The sequence below is a fragment of the Gossypium raimondii genome, chromosome 13 (assembly GCF_025698545.1).
Source record: "Gossypium raimondii isolate GPD5lz chromosome 13, ASM2569854v1, whole genome shotgun sequence".
NCBI lineage: Eukaryota > Viridiplantae > Streptophyta > Magnoliopsida > Malvales > Malvaceae > Gossypium > Gossypium raimondii.
Genome location: NC_068577.1, coordinates 630,199 through 646,570, shown reverse-complemented (window position 1 = coordinate 646,570; position 16,372 = coordinate 630,199). Strand labels below are relative to the sequence as shown.

The 16,372-nt window shown below is 34.6% G+C and overlaps 1 protein-coding gene across 1 annotated transcript; it reads left to right on the top strand.

Moving 5' to 3' along the window:
• Positions 1–10,259: 10,259 nt before the first annotated feature.
• Positions 10,260–12,558, top strand: LOC105782503 (uncharacterized). Its single transcript, XM_052626073.1, has 2 exons — positions 10,260–11,665; positions 11,813–12,558. The coding sequence occupies exons 1-2, from the start codon at positions 10,398–10,400 to the stop codon at positions 12,408–12,410; spliced, it is 1,866 nt and encodes a 621-aa protein (XP_052482033.1). The 5' UTR covers positions 10,260–10,397; the 3' UTR covers positions 12,411–12,558.
• The last annotated feature ends 3,814 nt before the right edge of the window (positions 12,559–16,372 follow it).

Sequence of the window (16,372 nt, the reverse complement as noted above, 5' to 3'; positions counted from 1 at the left end):
TCATTAATTCTCAAATTTTCAACATGAATAAACTACTACATGATTTTAAGATTCCAAAAATATAAAATTTAATAAAAAAGAACAAAACATACCAACCAAATTGAGCTTCCAAACTTAAACAACAATAGACGAAAATCCCTTTTCTTCCCTCACCATTTCGGCATGCAAGACCATAAAGAAGAAATAATGTTTTGTTTTTATTCTTCTTTCTTTGTTCACTTCTCCACTATCTATTTTTATTATAAAAATATAATTGACTTAATTTATGTTTTATTATAATAAAATTCAATGTGCACATAATAACTTAAAGAGATCATTTGATTAAATTAGGCTTGCTTAAGCTATCGAGATTGATCCTATTTTTGAAACATTCTGAATGCCCATCCTACTTGAAACATGGTGCAGTTGTAGATGCTTGGGTAATTTGAATTTTACTAGTGTAGTTTTATAATCTCAAGGATAAGATAATAGAAAATTTAAATTCTTTAGGGATCAATGTCATAAATAAGATTAAATTCGAATCATAATGTAATTCAATCTTGGATCTATAGAGCTTTACTATAAATAAAATTCTTCCCCACCTCATTTATATCATTCGTCATTCATCATACAAGTTATTCAGTGCAGGTGAACAGTTACTCAAGTTGGATTCTCACCCTGAACATATCACTTTAACCATTCTATCCTATCAACGAAATTACATAAAACTAAAAAAATACAGACAAAAAGAAGCTTCCGCCTCCATAGCCCTTGCCACTCAACTGTGAAACCCCCACTGCCAAGTCACTTGCCTTTACAAATGGATCAAAATGGCAAACTTTGTTTTCCCACCATTGCCAATTGGATAAGGTCCCATTGACATGAAACAAAAAAAGGTTCAACAAAAACCAGAACACCTTCAAGTTCCGCCCTCGATAGCGCTTTCCCTGCTTCATGAAGGTGCGCACTATATGATGAATGACAACTCATGGAAGTGGGACCTACTTCGCAATCATTTGATGGTGACTTCACTGTTAAGAGTGCATATAAGGAACTAAGGAAGATCTCTTGGAACCAACATGATCCTGTATGGTTCCTTGCACGGAGATTTGAGGGACTACAAAGAATCCGAATTTTCTTATGCCTCACTTTGAAAAAATGTCTCCTTACTAATGCTGCACGGTTTCGAAGAATTCGATGCTTGCTTGATCGGGAGTGAGCTGTGCAGATGCCCCATGTATATTGCAAGTCTCATGGACACTTCTAATTGAGGTATCAGTTCGAAATAAGAAGTTGGATCGATTGATCTATGAATCGATATAAATTTATGGTTGAATATATATATATATATTTTTATATATTTATGGGTTTTTTTAATAGTTTGTACAATTGAAGTGGACAAATTATTCCAACTGAAAATTTCTAATCAAGTTAGTATCATGAACTAATAGACTAAAACATCAAACCTACTAATGATGAAATTTAAATCTAAAATATTACGATTTTCAAAAACTTTATCATTTTAAACTCCATAATCTTGATTTTGATTACGATTATGCTTTTTGTGAAGCTCCATGAATAAATTATAATATGTGCAAAGAGAGGTTAAATCCAATTAAAAATTTAACTAATTTATTTATGGATAAATTTCAAAATTATATACGAACTATGATTTAATGTGCAATTATATACATGAAATTTTAATTTGATCCTATTCTTTTAAATTATTAACATGATTATTGATATAACATCATTTTATGTTTATATATTGCATACATAAATATTATTTTTATACAATATAAAAATAAAACTTGACTTTATTTCTTTAAATGTGTATGATTAAATCAAAATTAAAGTTTCAAATATACATTTGAATCACAATAGCGTTTCACGTCTATAATTGCACCAAAATAAAGTTCATGTATGTATAATTTTGAGATTTATCCCATTTACTTCCCATTTTGACATAGTCAACTACGCATGTATCATTTTATAATTGCATACATTAATTTTCAAAACTTCATAGGTTAGCATCAAATTTATTGTGTTTGTCCCGTGAGTTCCTTGTATTATAGGGATTGGACCAAATTAAAATTTCTATTATTAAATAAATAAATTTAGTCTCTATACTATCAAAAAATTTAAGTCTGTCTAATTTGTAACAAAGTTAACAATATAAAAATGTCTTGAAAATATTTTTTTCAAAACACAAGATTTCATTTCTGAACCGTAAAAATTTAAAAATACGAAACAATAAATGACATTTTTATATAGTAAATATTTAAGTATTTTCCAATTTTCCTTATTGATACTTTTTAATAGTACACGGACTAAATCAATTCATTTAATAATATAGAGACTAAATCAAACAAATCTTTATAATAAAGGGACGATTTGGAAATTTCCACCAACTTGTTTGAAATATTAAGGGCTTTGAAAATCAAAATTCAAATTTTAATTATAAAAGAAAGTGATTGTTGGAGGAACAAATTTTTTCTTAATATTGTCGGCTGCAAAAGTTGAATACTTTATGACAAAGAATAGACTTTAGAGTATAATATAATTAACTTTTATTTATAATTTTTCATAATTTTAAATTAAAGAAAAATATGTGCTTAAACACGTTGGGATTTATATCTTTCTAATTGTTGCTTTAATCTCCTAAATTTTATAAAATATTAAGTTAATATATGGTAAAATTATGGTTTAGCCTCACAAAATGTTAGAATTAATCTATCTAGCTTTGTTCAAATTTTTTATTCTAATCACCGAATAAATTAAATAGGTTTTAATTTTCGATTAGATAAATGATTTAATTCAATTTTTTAGAATAATTTGATTGTTTGATATCATTCTCGGTTGAAAAATTAAGTAACTTTGTAAAAATACCTTTCATCATATCATCTTGTTTTTTGGCACACAAACAATATCGAATATTAGTTATCTAATCCACAAAATTAGTTAATCCACAAAGCAAAGAATAAAGGAAAAAATTGATAATTTACTTAGAGTACACTCAAACCCATTGCATCCCATTCATAGTAATTATAAAGAAGATCAAACATATATAGGTATAGGCAACCCTTTGTTGAAGCAAAGTACCATAGCAAGTTCAAAGAGATTCCTACAAATAAACATTTGGAACCTCTCCCTTCTAATTTTCTGCTTTCTTTGAGTTAGTCAATTTCAATTTTTCTTTCTCTACCACATCGAAAGAGACGGAGAGGAAGGAGAAATGGAAGAGCTAAAGAACTATGAGCATCAACATCCACTGTTGATGTTAAATGAAGAGCAGTTGCTTGGCAATGGCAATGGAGTTGTTGATTGCTCAAGGTGTGGGGAGAAGGTGTCAGCTCCATGTTTTAGCTGTGTGGAGTGCTGTGGGTTTTACCTCCACAAGACATGTGCCGAGGCACCTTTGGAGCTTAATCATCCTTTTCATCGCCACCATCCTCTCCTGCTTCTGTAGAATCCATGTTGGTGCAAGAGGTAATAGCAAGATGGTTTCAGCTTGCTTGCACAGCAAGTGTCGAGCCTTGCTGAATAAACTATTGAAGAAGAAGAAAGAAATTTTGCAATGGAGAACAGAAAAGAAAGAGATGAAATTGAATGAAAATGAGCTGAATTTTCATTAACATTTTTACAAGCCATAATACAAATACATATATGAGATAACAACAGCAAAACAAACAAGTTGCCACCTAATAACATACCTAACACCACTAAATTGCCTAGTAACTTGGTAAACTTGATTGAAAACATAAACTTCTACCTAAACTTGTCATTCAGCACCTAATTACATCAAAATACAGTTACCAACTTAGTTCAAAACAAACTAAAATACAAAATGTTCATTTGAGTAACCAAATGAAACAATGCAGTTTCGGTTTGCTGTTAAAGCACGATCCCTGCATGGCCACCTTGCATGGTCACCTTGGCTGCTGCATGGGGGTTGACTTCAACACTCCTCCTCAGCTTCTATGCAGCAGACTCCTAGCTGCTTCCTTAGGTTTAGAAATCTCGATGTACCAAGTGATTTTGTGAAGATATCGGCGATCTGACCTTCTGAGCTGCAATGAATTAGCTCGATCTCTCGAGCTTGTTCCATTTCTCTTATCACATGGAGTTTAATGTTGAAATGTTTTGTCCTGCCATGGAAGACAGGATTTTTAGCAATAGCAACTGCTGACTTGTTGTCACAATGTATCACAGTTGCTTCATTCTGCTGTAGATTCAAATCGCTCAAAATTTTTCTCAGCCACATAGCTTGATTAACAGCATTGGCAGCTGCTACATACTCTGCTTCTGCTGTTGATTGAGCCACCATTGTTTGTTTTCTTGAGCTCCAACATATTATAGCTAAGCCAAGTGTAAAAGCATAGCCAGAAGTGCTCTTCATGTCATCCTTTGAACCAGCCCAATCGCTATCAGTGTAGCCAATCAGTTTCAACTCTTCAGCCCTTCTAAACTATATTCCATGGTTTAAGGTACCTTTGATGTATCTTAGCACCCTTTTCCCAGCCTTGTAATGTTGCTGGTTACAGCAGTGCATGAACCTTGATAGCATGCTCACAGCAAACAGAATGTCAGGTCTTGTTGCTGTTAAATACAGAAAACAACCAACAAGGCTCCTATAAAATGATTCATTGACAGGCTCATGTTCTTCTTGGCTCGACAGTTTTATGCCAACTGCCATAGGTGTGCATGTTGGCTTGCAATTTTGCATTGAAAACTTGGATAAAACTTTCAAAGCAAATGCCTTTTGTCCCAAAAAGATCCCTTGATCAGCTTGTTGTATCTCTATTCCAAGGAAATAAGTCATCAACCCCAAATCTGACATCTCGAACATCTCCTTCATTTTTCCTTTGAAATCTTCTAACATAGTCTTGTCTCCTCCTGTCACAAGGAGATCATCCACATAAAGAGACACAATAAGCTGTGTTTCTGCTTGATTCTTCTTAACATAAAGAGTTGGTTCACTAGAACTTCTTTCGAATCCTAAGCTGATCAGGTATGAATCAATTCGAGCATACCAGGCTCTAGGAGCCTGTTTTAGGCCATACAAGGCCTTTTTGAGCCTGTATACCAAGTGTTCTCTACTAGGCATTACAAAACCTGGAGGTTGTTCAATATATATCTCCTCTTCCAGAAAGCCATTGAGAAATGTAGACTTTACATCCATCTGGTGAATTGACCACTGGTTTTGAGCAGCAAGAGCCACAAGCAATCTGATTGTATCAAGTCTGGCTACTGGAGCAAATGTTTCCATGTAGTCCAAACCATATTTTTGACTGAAGCCTTTTACAACCAGTCTAGCTTTCAGTTTGTTTAAGCTTCCATCTGCATTGTGCTTGACTCGATAAACCCATTTTACTCCAATGATCCTTCTGTTGACAGGTTTTTCAACCAGTTCCCAAGTCTGATTCTTCTCAATCATGCTGATCTCTTTTGCCATTGCTTGCTTCCAACCTTCATCTGTCTCAGCTTCTTCAAAACAGGTAGGTTCAACTTTGGCAACCTGTGCTCTTTCATAAATTTTATCCAAGAGCCTTGTGCCTCTTACAGGCACATCATCAAAGTCCACTTCAGGACAAAGTTGCTCAAGTTCAGCTTGGTTAGGCACCATTTCATTTACCTCAGCTTCTGGTGAATTCTTATCCCAATTCCAGCATGCCTTTTCATCAAAAATCACATCCCTACTCACTTGAATTTTACTTGTCAAGGGGTCCAGGATCCGATATCCTTTTTTGACTAAGCTATAGCCAACTAGGATGCCAGCCTGAGCTCTCTTTGATAGCTTATCCCTCTTTACTGTTGGTATCTGTGTATAACACAAGCAACCAAACACCTTTAGATGAGCCAATGAAGGTTTGAAACCAAACCATGCCTCAAAAGGTGTCTTGTGAGTAAGAGCTTTGGTTGGAAGTCTGTTCTGTAGGTAAACAGCAGTGTTCACTGCCTCAGCCCACATGGCTTTGGGCAGTTTCTTCTCAAACAACAGGCACCTGGCCATGTCCATCAGACTTCTGTTCTTTCTTTCAGATACCCCATTCTGCTGAGGTGTGTAGACATTTGTAAGCTGGTGTTTGATGCCAGCATCCTTGCAAATGGCTTGAAACTGAGCTGAAGTGTACTCAGTGCCATTGTCTGACCTTATCGATTTCAGCTTGCAACCTGTTTCTGTTTCTACAGTAGTTTTAAACTTCACAAACACTTGAGCTACCTCAGACTTATGTTTTAAGAAGAAAATCCAGCAAAACCTTGTAAAATCATCAATGAAGAGGATGAAATACCTGTTTTTGCTGAGTGATTCAGTCCTCATCGGGCCACATACATCAGAGTGCACCAGCTGCAGTCTTTCAGTAGCTCTCCATGCTGCATTTGTAGAAAATGGCAATCTTGCCTGTTTCCCCATCTGGCAGACCTCACACACATCATCATACTCCACTGAGTTGGTGAAGTTCTCAGCCAAGCCCTCACTGGCCATTCGACCCATTGACCTGAAGTTGGCATGTCCAAGCCTTCTATGCCAGAGTTTGGAGTCATCTATAGAGGCTGTATATGCTGACTTTGAGTCATTTGACCAATGAACCTTAAAGCATTTATCAGTCATTGTGACTGTCATAAGGCTTGATCCACTTGGATCTGCAATGTGGCACTGTTTATCCTTGAATACAACAGAATAACCTTTCTCAAGCAATTGGGCTATGCTGAGAAGGTTTCTGTCAATCTCAGGCACCAAAAGCACATTTGGTATGACCTTGTTACCTGTAGGAGTACATATCAGCACCTCTCCTCTTCCTTCAGCCTTTATAAACTGGCCATTTCCAACCTTGACCTTGGTTTTGCAACTTCTATCCAAGGTTTTAAACAAGGAGGCATCTGGTGACATGTGGTTAGTGCAACCACTGTCCAATAGCCAACCTTTTGAAGATTTCTTCTCAGCAGTTAAGCAAGAAACAGCAAAGACCTGCTCCTCTTGGTCACTACTGTCCTCAGCTACTCGAGCTTCAACCTTTGGTTGTTGAAATTGGCTCTGCCTTGGCTTGGTTCTATTTTTGCAAACCCTTTCAACATGGCCCTTCTTCTTGCAGTGCTGGCATACTGCTTCTGGCCTGAACCAACATCTGTCTTCTGGATGGCCTAGCTTCTTGCAATATCTGCAGGGCTGGTCATTGCTCCTTGCAGCATCAGGCTTAGGCCTGCTTTTCCAAGGCTTTTTGCCTCTTTGAGCATTGGTGCTCGAGGCTTCTCTGGCCTTGGCTTGAAATGCACCTTCTTGGTGATCTTCAGCTCTGCTAGCTCTCTTTTGTTCCTGAGCATAGAAGGTGTTGATTAACTCAGTCAAAGAGATGCTAGCAAGGTCTCTTGAGTCCTCTAGGGAGGATATCTTTGCTTCATATTTCTCAGGCAAAGTGGAGAGGACTTTCTCCACAATTCTTGCCTCATCAAAGTGCTCACCTAGGAGCCTTATACTGTTAACCACTGCCATAATTCTATCTGAATACTGCTTCACTGTTTCTTCTTCCTACATCTTCAGATTCTCGAAATCCCTTCTCAAATTCAACAGCTGTTGTTGCCTTGTCCTCTCAGTGCCTTGAAACTCCTCCTTAAGCTTGTCCCAGGCCTGTTTTGGAGTCTCACAGGCCATAATTTTGGTAAAGATGACATCTGATACACAGTTCTGAATGCAGGACATGGCTTTGTGCCTTTTGGTCCTCTCATCAGCATGTTGTCTGATCTGAGCTACTGTGGGATTAGCCCTCAGTGGTGCTGGCTCAGCATCTGTGTTAACAACTTCCCACAGATCAAAGGCCTGCAGGTAAGTCTTCATCTTTACCAGCCATATGTGAAAGCTTTCTCCATTGAAGACTGGTGGGGCTGCTGGTGAAAATCCTGAAGAAGCCATCAGGTTCCTTGGTTTGAAGCAACAGGTCCACTAAGACAACGGCTCTAGATACCAATTGTTGGTGCAAGAGGTAATAGCAAGATGGTTTCAGCTTGCTTGCACAGCAAGTGTCGAGCCTTGCTGAATAAACTATTGAAGAAGAAGAAAGAAATTTTGCAATGGAGAACAGAAAAGAAAGAGATGAAATTGAATGAAAATGAGCTGAATTTTCATTAACATTTTTACAAGCCATAATACCAATACATATATGAGATAACAACAGCAAAACAAACAAGTTGCCACCTAATAACATACCTAACACCACTAAATTGCCTAGTAACTTGGTAAACTTGATTGAAAACATAAACTTCTACCTAAACTTGTCATTCAGCACCTAATTACATCAAAATACAGTTACCAACTTAGTTCAAAACAAACTAAAATACAAAATGTTCATTTGAGTAACCAAATGAAACAATGCAGTTTCGGTTTGCTGTTAAAGCACGATCCCTGCATGGCCACCTTGCATGGTCACCTTGGCTGTTGCATGGGGGTTGACTTCAACAATCCACCTTACACTCCTTACACATGGTGCGTTTGCGATTTCTGCAACGAAGCATGTGAGAAATTCATTTACCATTGCTCTTGTGGCTTGGACTTTCATATTAAATGTGCTTTGTTTACATTTAATATTCTTTGAAAGAAATTTGAAAGAGCTTGAGCATGTGGCCCTTGAGGATCCATCGTTTTCCTCTAAAAGCGATGGTGGAAACCCGGTAAGTGCTTTGTGTTTGGGAACCATTAGCAATGTATACATACTTCTTTCTTGATTGTGGGTTTAAATTGCATAAGAGGTGTCTTGAGCTTCCTCTCAAAATGGATCATTCGTGTCATCGCAAACATCCTCTTGTTTTGCAATTTAATAGTGAACAGCGTGCTTGCAAAATATGCCAAGTAACTCAAGGAAGAGGATATTTGTATGGTTGTTCACCTTGTGAGTTGGCTATTCACATTGATTGTGTGTCGCCATTACCGAGTTATCGAAAGCTTGCTTCTTTGTACAAGAAACCAACTTACAAGGTCGATCAATCAATTGAAGATGAACTTAATGAGAAAGGTATCTGAGATAGAAGCTTTGAATAAGAACCTTGACAAAATGAAATTGAAATATGATATGCTTATGAAAGACAAAGATTGTGTTATCGCAGCGAGAAACAATCTCGTGGCGAGGTTCGTTCTCGTGATTTACTGATCGAGACAAATGGAGGACCATTTACAACAATTAAGCAAGGAACATATGCAGCTAACAAAGAATCTAGAAGATGAGTTGAAATTGAAGATAAAGGACCTTGAGAAGGAAGTGGATAAGCAAAGGAGCATGATCTTAGATGTGTCTCAAGAGAAAAGAGAGGTAATAAGACGACTTACTTTCGATGCGGACCATTACAGAGTGGTTATAAAGAGTTTCAGACATTCCTCAAGCACAAACGACACGCGGTTATCGCTTTGTGAGTTTGATTAAATATGAGTATCGGTATAGTTACATGTCTTGATTGTCTTTTTCCCTTGATGTAATCTTTCGTTTAACTTGTTTTATGAACTTATTAGTACTTAAATTTGAGTTTCTGTGGGAAGTTTTGGGTGATATATGTGTATTTGCTTAGATAAACTTGAAGCTGTCATTAGACTATATATATATATCTTTTGCATGTTATTGAACATCTGAACATTGCAATGGACAAATATGAACCATGTTTTCAATTTTAATCAAACAATGTACTATATATTTTGGTTTATGTTTCTATCATTAGCTTGTAGATTCAGTTTGTACTGCAGGACAATGAATGTGGATCATTCCTATAATAAAGATGTCTCATTCACGTCTAATTATATGGTTACTTTAATGAACGATGACCCCATTGGGATTAAAGTGGTTGAGCAGATACCAAGGGAGTTAAGAGTAATTTCTGTAACAGATTATCCTAAGAGAGCCGATTGGTGGCTCGGTAATTGTATAATTAATCTATCTAGCTTTGTTCAAATTTTTTTATTCTAATCACCAAAATAAATTAAATAGGTTTTAATTTTCGATTAGATAAATGGTTTAATTCAATTTTTTTAGAATAATTTGATTGTTTGATATCATTCTCAGTTGAAAAATTTGTAACCTGTAAAAATACCTTTCATCATATCATCTTGTTTTTTTTGGCACACAAACAATATCAGAATATTCGTTATCTAATCCACAAAATTAGTTAATCCACAAAGCAAAGAATAAAGGAAAAAAATTGATAATTTACTTAGAGTACACTCAAACCCATTGCATCCCATTCATAGTAATTATAAAGAAGATCAAACATATATAGGTATAGGCAACCCACTGTTGAAGCAAAGTACCATAGCAAGTTCAAAGAGATTCATACAAATAAACATTTGGAACCTCTCCCTTCTAATTTTCTGCTTTCTTTGAGTTATTCAATTTCAATTTTTCTTTCTCTACCACATCGAAAGATACGGAGAGGAAGGAGAAATGGAAGAGCTAAAGAACTACGGGCATCAACATCCACTGTTGATGTTAAATGAAGAGCAGTTGCTTGGCAATGGCAATGGAGTTGTTGATTGCTCAAGGTGTGGGGAGAAGGTGTCAGCTCCATGTTTTAGCTGTGTGGAGTGCAGTGGGTTTTACCTCCACAAGACGTGTGCCCAGGCACCTTTGGAGCTTAATCATCCTTTTCATCGCCACCATCCTCTCCTGCTTCTGCAGACTCCACCTTACACTTCTTATACAAGGTGCGTTTGCGATTTCTGTGATGAAACATGTGAGAAATTCATTTACCATTGCTCTTGTGGCTTGGACTTTCATATTAAATGTGCTTTGTTTACATTTAATATTGCGGAAAGAAATTTGAAAGAGCTAGAGCATGTGGCCCTTGAGGATCCATCGTTTTCCTCTAAAAACGATGGTGGAAACCTGGGTAAGTGCTTTGCGTGTTGGGAACCATTAGTAATTCATACATACTTCTCTCTTGATTGTGGGTTTAATTTGCATAAGAAATGTGCTGAGCTTCCTCCCAAAATGGGTCATGTGTGCCATCGCAAACATCCTCTTCTTCTGCAATTTAATAGTGAACGGCTTTCTTGCAAGATATGCCAAGTAACCAAACGAAGAGGCTTTCTGTATGGTTGCTCAACTTGTAATTTGGCTATTCACATTGATTGTTTATCGCCATTACCAGTTATTGAAGATAAAAGTCATCAACACCCATTCACCTTGATTTGGAGACAAATTCCATTCATTTGTGATGCTTGTGGCACCGAAGGACATCATGTTGCCTATGCATGTTGTACATGCAGTATTATGGTCCATAAAAAATGCATTTCATTGCCACGCATTCTCCAACACTCTTTCCATGTCCATCGTGTTTTTCACACGTATTTCATTCACAAGGAATATTTTGAAAGTTTGAATTGCATTATGTGCCATGAAGTTGTCGATACAGAGCACGGTAGTTACTTCTGTGCAGATTGTAATGTTATATTCCATGTGGATTGTGCATTGAAAGAAAAGAAGTTGTATTGCATAGTATCACAGGAAAATGAAGCTGACAAGTCTCTTGATATACCTGTTAACTCCATCAATAAGGTTCTTGAGAGGAATGATGCTGGAGAAGCCACAGTAATAGAACATTGCAAGCATAAGCACCACTTGATATTAAGTGACAATATCAGAGAGCATGGTGATAAATGTTGTGATGGGTGCTTGTTATTGATCTCCGCTAAGTTCTACCATTGCTCGCGGTGTGATTTCTTTCTTCATAAATCTTGTGCTGAATTGCCTAAGATGAAGTCTTTTTCAAAACATTTATGTGGAGGAACGCAATTTTTTTCTGGACCAAAACCCTTCATCCTTACTTCAGACTGCATGTTCAAATGTGATCTATGCAGGTACCTTTCTAATGGATTTTCTTATAAATGTAATGAATGTGGAGAAGCCGACTGCCTTCGATGTCTTGATCTATTTCTCCAAGATGCTGTAAAAATTCCAGGGCATAAACACCCTCTTCTTTTCTATTTTCATTATGAGGAGCAGTGTAGTGCTTGTGGGAGGGATATCATTCGCGCATTTCGTTGTAAGGATTGCAATCTTCACTTATGCCATTTGTGTGCTCTACGACCAACTAGAGTTAGACACAAATGCGATCAACATATTCTTGCACTCACTTATGACAAGGTTAATGATTATACAAAATATCATTATTGTGACATTTGTGAGAAAGAAAGAGATCCAAAGCACTGGTTTTACTATTGTGAAACTTGTGACACTTCTGTTCACGTGGATTGCGTTCTTGGAAAATATTCATTCATCAAACTCGGGAGCACCTACAATGAGGGAAACCATGAACACCCTCTCACATTTGTCAAGAAGATTCATTACTATCCTGAATGTGTTAAATGTGGTAAGCGCTGTGAAGATCTTTCTGTTGAATGTGCAGAACTAGGATGTAACTATATTGCTCATTGGAAATGCAGAAATCGGTGGTAGATACTGAAAATTGCGGCTTTAGTTTCAGAATAAGACAATGCGCGGTTGTTGTTAATGGTTGCTACTTTTTAATTGTGTGTTTAAACAATGTAATATATTTAGATTTGAATTGTAAATATATGAGAATAAAATTGATATGAGTTGCTTATATCTTCTTTAATTTTCATATATTAAATTTGTTGCATGCTAACTAAAATCATAAAAATCCTTAGATTCCATGAATAATTAGTCCTTATGTGCTACCTTCCATATTTATATAAGTTGGATATAGTTAGATATAAAAAAATGTTTACAATCCATTTGTTTCACAAGAAATTTTATTTAGAATCCATGGCAAATTTTTGAAAATATTTTTATGAAATATTTTCAGAGAAACAAATATATATTTCAATAAATAAAGGGTTGGTTTATAAGAAGAATATGAACCTTGATTAAATGATACAATTTAATTTTAGTCTTTCTAAAATATTAAAAATTCAATTTAATTCTTTTTAAATTGTTTTTGTTAAATGAAAGTTTTTCATTTTGATCCTTTCAAAAGTTTAATATTTATTTTAATGCAAGAATTTTAGCTTTAACCTCTCAAAATTCTCTTAATTCTCTTAATTTTTAACCGTGAATACCTTGAGATAAGAGATGAAAATGAGGGCCAATTTTCTCTTAATTAAATACCAAAATTGTAAAAAAATGGAAAATAAAATGAAAGATAAAGAAGGGATAATATAATTTTGACCCTAAACATTCACTTTGGTAGGGCGAATCTAGAAATTTTTTAACAAGGCTAAATTAATTACAATTTTTCATAGATAAAAATAAGTTTATTATGTATTAATTTATAATTTCATGATTTTTAAGCAATTAAACATAATTTTTTCATTTTAGGGGCTAAAGAGAAATTTTACTATATATTGATTTATAATTTCTTTATTTATAAAAGGACTGAAATGATTTTTTTTCATTTTGGGGTCAAAATAAAATTTAACTACACATTAATTTTAAGAGTGTCAAATTTAGTGTTTTAATAACCGAGATCACCGATTCTCAATTCGATCAAGACAACTGTTGGACCAATAATAATTTAATAAATAATTAAAATTCATAAAATGCTCCAGTACCAAGTTTAAGGATCAAAATGAATTTAGTTATCAAATTCAAAGACCAAAGTAAAAAAAATACAAGTATCAAAGAAAATTTAATTATTAAGTTTAAGGGCCAAAAACTATATTATCCCAATAAAGAAAGGTATATCTGATTGGGACCGCAATGACCTTTTTTTACCAAGAAAAAAAGGTATAGACTATATGCATCTATTTTTTCTGGATCAAAACCCTTCATCCTTACTTCAGACTGCATGTTCGAATCTGATCAATGCAGCTACCTTTCTAATGGATTTTCTTATAAATGTAATGAATGTGGAATTCACACGTGCGTTCGGTGTGCAACTCTCCAATAAGATCTAAAAATTCCAGGGCATAAACACCCTCTTCTTTTCTATTATGATTATTATCATTTCGAGGAGCAGTGTAGTGGTTGTGGGACGGATCTCAGTAACACATATGGTTGTAAAGATTGTAACTTTGGTTTATGCCTTCATTGTGTTATGCGACCAACTAGAATCGGACACAATTGAGATGATCATCCTCTTAACCTCACTTATCACAAGATTAATGATTATACAAAATATCATTATTGTGACATTTGTGAGGAAAAAAAGGGATTCAAAGAATTGGTTTTATCATTGTGAAACTTGTGACACTTCTGCTCATGTAGATTGCGTTCTTAGAAAATATCCATTCATCAAACTCGGGAGCACCTACAATGAGGGAGACCATCCACACCCTCTCACTTTGTCAAGAACTTTCCTTACTATCCTGAATGTGTTGAATGTAGTAAGCCTTGTAAATATATTTTTATTGAATGTGCAGAACTAGGATGCAAGTATATTGCTTATTGGGAATGCAGAAAATCAACCATCCGTGGTAGGTGCTGAAAATTGAGGCTTCAGTTTCACCAAAAAAAAAAAATTGTGGTTGTTCTTAAAGCTTGATACTTTTTAATTGTATGTTTAATCAATGTAATGTTTTAAGGCTGAAAATTGTGAGGTTTGAACTGTAAATATATGATAATAAAATTTATATGATTTGCTTATTTCTTCTTTTTCTTACATGCAGTATGTTAATTATTTTTGTCCTTAGATTCCATGAAAAGTTATTAGCTTCCGTATTTATACAAGTTGAATATAGTTGGAAATGACAATTTTGCTTAGTCTAAAACCTAAATTAATTAGTCTATCAATTTCTTTTGTGAAAATATGTTGCTAGTCCCTTTGGCTTAGATAAAATTTAAAATTTAGTCATATTACTTTTCTGATTTAAAATTTTCATTCTAATCTTTAACATTGTTAATAATTTCCATCAAAATCTTCCAATTTGGCATGTTGATTAGACTGCCATCATATAACATTTCATATGATGTTAGTTGATTTTTTGACAAAAAATTACAAATAATAATAATTGGACTAGAATTTTTAAATCGTAGAAGTAGGATAATTGAAATTTTAACTTTTAAAGTACATGGATTAAATCTTAAATTCGATTTGTCATTTTCAGATTAGAAAATGATACGATAACGTGGAATCACAATTTCATATAATTCTTTCTCCGATTTAGAAAAATTTGCCCGTAATTACCAAAATAAACATTTATATATAATATTAGATTATAAAATATGATAATTATAAAAATATTTTCCCTACCATAACTATAACTACAAAAAAAAAGTAATGTTGTCGTTAAAAACTTTAAAACTATTATTCTATTTTAATAAAAACATATAAAAACAATTAAAAGTATTGGTATATTGATCGAAATAGGGTATAACTTTAATTTTTCGAGTAAGGTTCAAGATAAGTAAATTAATATTTAATTTTGAGTTGGATCAAAGTCGGATTATGTTAGAGGTATATCGGTTCAGGTGGACAAAAAACCATTCCGCCCCACTCCATTACCATCTCTACTTATATTTCAAATCTTAATTGCTGATTTCATTTTGGGATTCAACATTGATATTTTGATCTTTTCATAAATAATAACATTTTTACTATTATTTAAGTGTATGATTGAATTGGCGTCATGAATTTAGACAGTATCATGAGTTAGCTCGACACTAACTCGATCAAGAAAAGTATATTAAAAAACTAAGTTTTAATGATTAATAAATATTATTATAGAGTGTTTCTTTTTGTATTTTTCATGCATTTATATAAAATTTATAAAAGATAATTTAAACTTAAGCATACGAACCAAAGGTTATGTCATTTGAATTAAAGTCATGGAGTATTACTATAACATTTCAAACATTTAACACTACTTAAAAACAATTATTCAATATAATTACAATTAATCAAATCACAATCAATTCACAATAAACATACATTTACAGGCCTTAAACTGAGTTTACGGAGCCCTAAAAGTAAATTAGAAACATTCTAGGGTCAATTTGGAACAAAACGGAAAAGTTAGGAAAAAAGATGAAAATTTTTAAAACAAGGGACACATGGCCGTGTGTAATAGCCTAGACTGTGTGGACATTCAAAGTCGAGATACACGACTGTGTGCCCACCCATGTGTATATTCAAATTAAGGTCACATGGCCGTGTGACTGCCCGTGTGTGTATTTGTTTTTGGGTCACACGACCATGTCGCTGGTTGTGTCTTAGACCGTGTGTGCCCTGCACCTAAAATCATTAGGACACACGGCCGTATGGGACCGAGGGTAGACCATGTATAGCCTGTATCCCTGACCATGTGCACCAATTTTTGCTTCCAAAACAAGGCAAATTTCAAACCTATCTTGGCTACCAAACCAAGCCTATAACCACTCTAAAAATGTCATCAAATACACCTCAAAACAAGTCAAAACATGTCAATTTCATACAATATAAGAACCTAACCAACATAGCC